At 51.0% G+C, this 3,328-nt stretch overlaps 1 protein-coding gene across 1 annotated transcript; it reads right to left on the minus strand.

The window, feature by feature from the left end:
* Positions 1-806: 806 nt before the first annotated feature.
* On the minus strand, positions 807-3,062 carry PAQR9 (progestin and adipoQ receptor family member 9). The gene has a single exon (XM_090275589.1). It carries the CDS (start codon positions 2,907-2,909, stop codon positions 1,776-1,778), a length of 1,134 nt encoding a protein of 377 aa, XP_090131715.1. The 5' UTR covers positions 2,910-3,062; the 3' UTR covers positions 807-1,775.
* Between the last annotated feature and the right edge of the window lie 266 nt (positions 3,063-3,328).

Genomic DNA, 3,328 nt, shown 5'->3' on the forward strand with positions numbered 1-3,328 from the left:
AGGGAACTGTGTCGAGCCTCTCAGTTTATAAATATAGTAGCAATTAAAAGCACAAACAAAAACAGCAATATTTTTAGGAGCATCAGCCTACCAGTGCTGAGGTAAGTGCTCATCTACTTTATGTGCTTGATCTAAATTATACCATGAAGTCAAGACTTCCCATTCAATGATTTACTTGGTTCTTAACCAAAGGAACTGTCAGGAAGTATGATAAGTATTTAAATAAGCTACCTCAGTGGTTTGTGTTAATCTATGGTTGCCATCTCAAGTACAGGTTAGCATCTATAAGAAATGTCTTAAATAACACTGGCCAATATGGTTGTTATAAGGATCTCAGAAGCATGTTCACTCATTTCTCCATAATTTAGGATGACCATTCATTACCATAGTGTGCATCTAAATGAGACTTCAGTCTTTAACTAGGCAAAGGTAATCTTATTGAACTCAAAATTTTCAGTTAACAATTCAAGTAATATGCTCCTGACTTTCATAATTTATCTGCCTTATCTATTCCTGAGTATTACATGTTTAAACAAGGATAGACGGCATCAGCCTAGAACAGTGTCCTCTCACCTTCCCTGATGACTGCATTAGGAGCCACAGCCACATTAGTGGTTCAGCTCCTTCTCCTAGTACAGAAGCCAAATGCTCTGTGTGTCCTGGTAAGCTACTTTCGGTGCTACTCAAAGCTTGAAACCAACACCATCTTCCTTCCCTCCTGGGTGGAATGTTAAACCCTGATTTGTAGTAAAGAAAAAGTTTGTTCCAACTGCCCTCCCCTATATTTGAGGACCAGTCATTTGGGCATTGCTTCAAAAGGCACATTTATTCCAATGGTAATTTAAATAAGTAGAGAATGAAAGAATAAGATTAAAAACAAAACAAACCAAAAACAAGATAAGTTTTGTGGAATACATTAAAGTAAATGGGCATCTGGGATCTACATAGACCACTGAACTTGTCACCAGTAGTCTAACCAGAGTCCCTAAAGTAAAATAATTCACATTTGTATCATGGAACACAGACCTTCAGGAAACACTGTTTAAGAAAGTACAGTAGTTGAGAACTGTCAAGCAGCTTGCCCTGATGTCCAGTTAAAGTGTATGCAATGCAGAAGGGCTGCAAAATTCAAAACTACAAGACAAATAAAATTCAGTGCATATCACAGGCTTGATAAATTATGAAAAAATCATTGTATATATTACTATTTAAATAACATCTGAGAAACATTCTGAAATAATTAACTTGTGTTCACATTCCATGCATTTTCTAGCAGGTTAAGCCCTGGGCTTCTGTCTTTGTGCCCGTTTCCTACAAAGATCCATTCTTTTGACAAATCCAAGCATTCCTCAGACTGAAATGGAAGGACCCAGGGATTTTGTCTACTTACCCTCTTTAATGCATATCTGACCTCACAGGGACTACTTGTTATTACCGCTGGCACAGAAGATCATTAGAAAATCGAATATTGTTTGGGGTTTTATTTGGGGTTTTAATTCGCTGCCTTTGAAAAATCCCTGGATGTCACAGACATCACCTGAATTTTGTCCATGGGCAAACCCAGTGGCTCTCTCCTTCCTGCTTGACCCACTTCCCTCTTCCAAAGCCCCAAGAGCATTGAAACCCCCTTGTCATATGGGACTTTTCCCCTGCGGCTCTGGAGTAACCTCCTTGAGCAAAGAAGGAAAAAACAAAACTGGAAAACAAACTAACGATAGCAACAACAGAAAGTCCAAACAAGTGGGCAAACCAGCAGCCCCCTGCAAGGCAGAGGTTCATTTTTTACTGCTGAATTCGGAGCTGTTTAGGAACTTCCTGATGACCAGACCCAGACAGATGACCAGCAGCAGCATGTAGCCCACGGTGCCCGAAAAGGTGGGTGCGGCAGGCGGCGCCTTGAGGAACTGGCGCAGGCCCTCCTCCACATAGTACACCTGGTCGTAGATGCTGAGGAAAGTGAAGATGTGAAAGAGCTGGTGGCTGTGGCCGATGATGTCGAAAAGGCCAGGTTGGATGCGCTCAGGGATCTTGCTCACATTGAAGAAGGCGGCCACCACCAGCCAGAAGTAACGGCGGTAGAAGTGCACATAGAGTGTGGGGTTCTCGCCGCGCAGATCGAAGAGCCAGCTCTCAAGCATGATGGGGCAGGCCATGCTGAGCGGCATGACGAAGACGAAGGTACGCAACGCGAATGGGTAAGAGCACCAGTCGGTTCGGCTCTTGCAGCAGGCCACGGTGCAGGCCACAGCCAGCAGGAAGGCCACCGGCAGTACGAGCGCGCGGTAGGCAGCGATGAGGCGTGTGCAGTCCACGTGCCAGCCCAGGCGCTGCTGCACATAAGGGGTCATCACTCTGGCGTCCAACAAGCTGAGGCTGGGCAGCAGGTAATAGTAGTAGGCCACCGTGCTGCCGAAGCCATAGTAGCTGATGGAAGCGTAGTCCAGGTAGAAGAAGGCGGCACGCAGGCGCAGCGACAGGCAGCTGAACACGTGCGCTGTACAGCTCATGGCGAAGGTCAGCAGCACGCCGGACGCGTAGCACCACAGCGGCAGCAGCCACGGGTGGTGGAAGGGCACGTCGCGGCCGCTCAGGAAGAACAGGCGGCAGAACTTGCTCAGGAACAGCAGCAGAGGGATGAAGTGCGTCCAGAAGTTGAGCGTCTCGTTGGTAGGCTTCAGCACCGAGGCTAGGCACTCCTGTGCCGTGCAAGGCAGCCGCCGGTAGCCCGACAGTATGAAGCACTCCACGAAGTCGTCGGGCACCTCGTCCCAGCGCAGCAGCGGTTTGGCGGAGGCCGGAGGGTCCCTCAAGGCGGAGGGGTGGGGGCGCGAGGCAGGCTCCACAGCCGCCTCGGTCGTGGCCGGCGGGCCTTTAGTGCCCGCGCTCCGGGGCTGCAGGCGCCGCGGCATGGTGCCCCAGGCTTGGCTAGGACGCGAACAGGCGACCTCTGGCGCCGGCTCCCGCGCGCTCCGCAGCCCCAGCCGGCCGCCGTCGGAGCCTTTGTGCTCGCGCCGGGGGCGTCGTTGCAGGTTCAAGAGAAGACCTGAGCCTCTAGGCAGCCGTTCCTAAAAATAAGTAAAGAAATAAAAATAATCGGTTTGTAAACAGCCAGCGACTGGCAGGTGCGCGCGGGGCTCGGCGACCCCCCTTCGCCAGGATCCCTGCTATAGGCTCTCGGCCGCCTGCGCTGCGGCAGCCCCAGCGGTGGCGCGGCGGACTGCGGCGGCGGCGGCGGAGACGGCGGCGGCGCTGCCCGGGTGACTGGGCATCGCGCGGTGCGGGAGGCGGGGATGTGGGAGCTGAGGCGCTGGAGGGAGGGCGGGACGGG

The sequence above is a fragment of the Furipterus horrens genome, unplaced genomic scaffold (genome assembly GCF_987537825.1).
Source record: "Furipterus horrens unplaced genomic scaffold, mFurHor1.1.pri manual_scaffold_1, whole genome shotgun sequence".
In the NCBI taxonomy this organism is placed as follows: domain Eukaryota; kingdom Metazoa; phylum Chordata; class Mammalia; order Chiroptera; family Furipteridae; genus Furipterus; species Furipterus horrens.